General features: G+C 51.9%; 1 protein-coding gene across 1 annotated transcript; it reads left to right on the top strand.

Annotated features, from left to right (window-relative positions):
- Positions 1-6: 6 nt before the first annotated feature.
- Positions 7-458, top strand: LOC103399727 (hepatocyte growth factor receptor-like). The gene is made up of 2 exons (XM_008338366.2): positions 7-220; positions 345-458. Exons 1-2 carry the CDS (start codon positions 89-91, stop codon positions 456-458), a joined length of 246 nt encoding a protein of 81 aa, XP_008336588.2. The 5' UTR covers positions 7-88.
- The last annotated feature ends 14 nt before the right edge of the window (positions 459-472 follow it).

The raw sequence follows: 472 nt of genomic DNA, 5'->3' as shown, positions 1-472 counted from the left end.
TCCATTGAACGTCAGCCTAAAAGCTTGTCACTGTTTAGGCATCACTGATCTGGAGGAGGTGTCGCAGTTCCTGAAGGAGGGCATCATCATGAAGGACTTCAGCCACCCCAATGTCCTCTCTCTGCTGGGAATCTGTCTGCCACCAGAGGGCTCCCCACTGGTGGTCCTGCCCTACATGAAGCACGGCGACCTGCGCAACTTCATCCGTGATGAGGCTCACGTAAGGACATGAATGTTTCTGAATGTTGGTGTGTGTTTTCTACAACGACTGTGTGTCTGCGAGAAGAACGTCGCGTAACATTTTAGTCCGAACCAAAGTCTGATGTTTGTTGTGTTCCGTTCAGAACCCGACAGTCAAAGATCTGATGGGGTTCGGGCTGCAGGTGGCCAGAGGGATGGAGTATCTGGCCAGCAAGAAGTTTGTCCACAGAGACCTGGCCGCCAGAAACTGCATGTAGGTTCACACTTCATC

This window comes from Cynoglossus semilaevis, unplaced genomic scaffold, assembly GCF_000523025.1.
Source record: "Cynoglossus semilaevis isolate Cse_v1.0 unplaced genomic scaffold, Cse_v1.0 C18784529, whole genome shotgun sequence".
In the NCBI taxonomy this organism is placed as follows: Eukaryota; Metazoa; Chordata; class Actinopteri; order Pleuronectiformes; family Cynoglossidae; genus Cynoglossus; species Cynoglossus semilaevis.
The sequence above is the reverse complement of the archived record's forward strand: the minus strand, read 5'-3'. Positions and strand labels throughout refer to the sequence as shown.

Bases quoted from the DNA above. Each gene is read 5' to 3' on its own strand.
- LOC103399727 (XM_008338366.2), top strand. From the start codon at position 89: ATGAAGGACTTCAGCCACCCCAATGTCCTCTCTCTGCTGGGAATCTGT. The intron at 221-344 runs GTAAGGACATGA...TGTTCCGTTCAG, and splicing joins TCATCCGTGATGAGGCTCAC to AACCCGACAGTCAAAGATCT.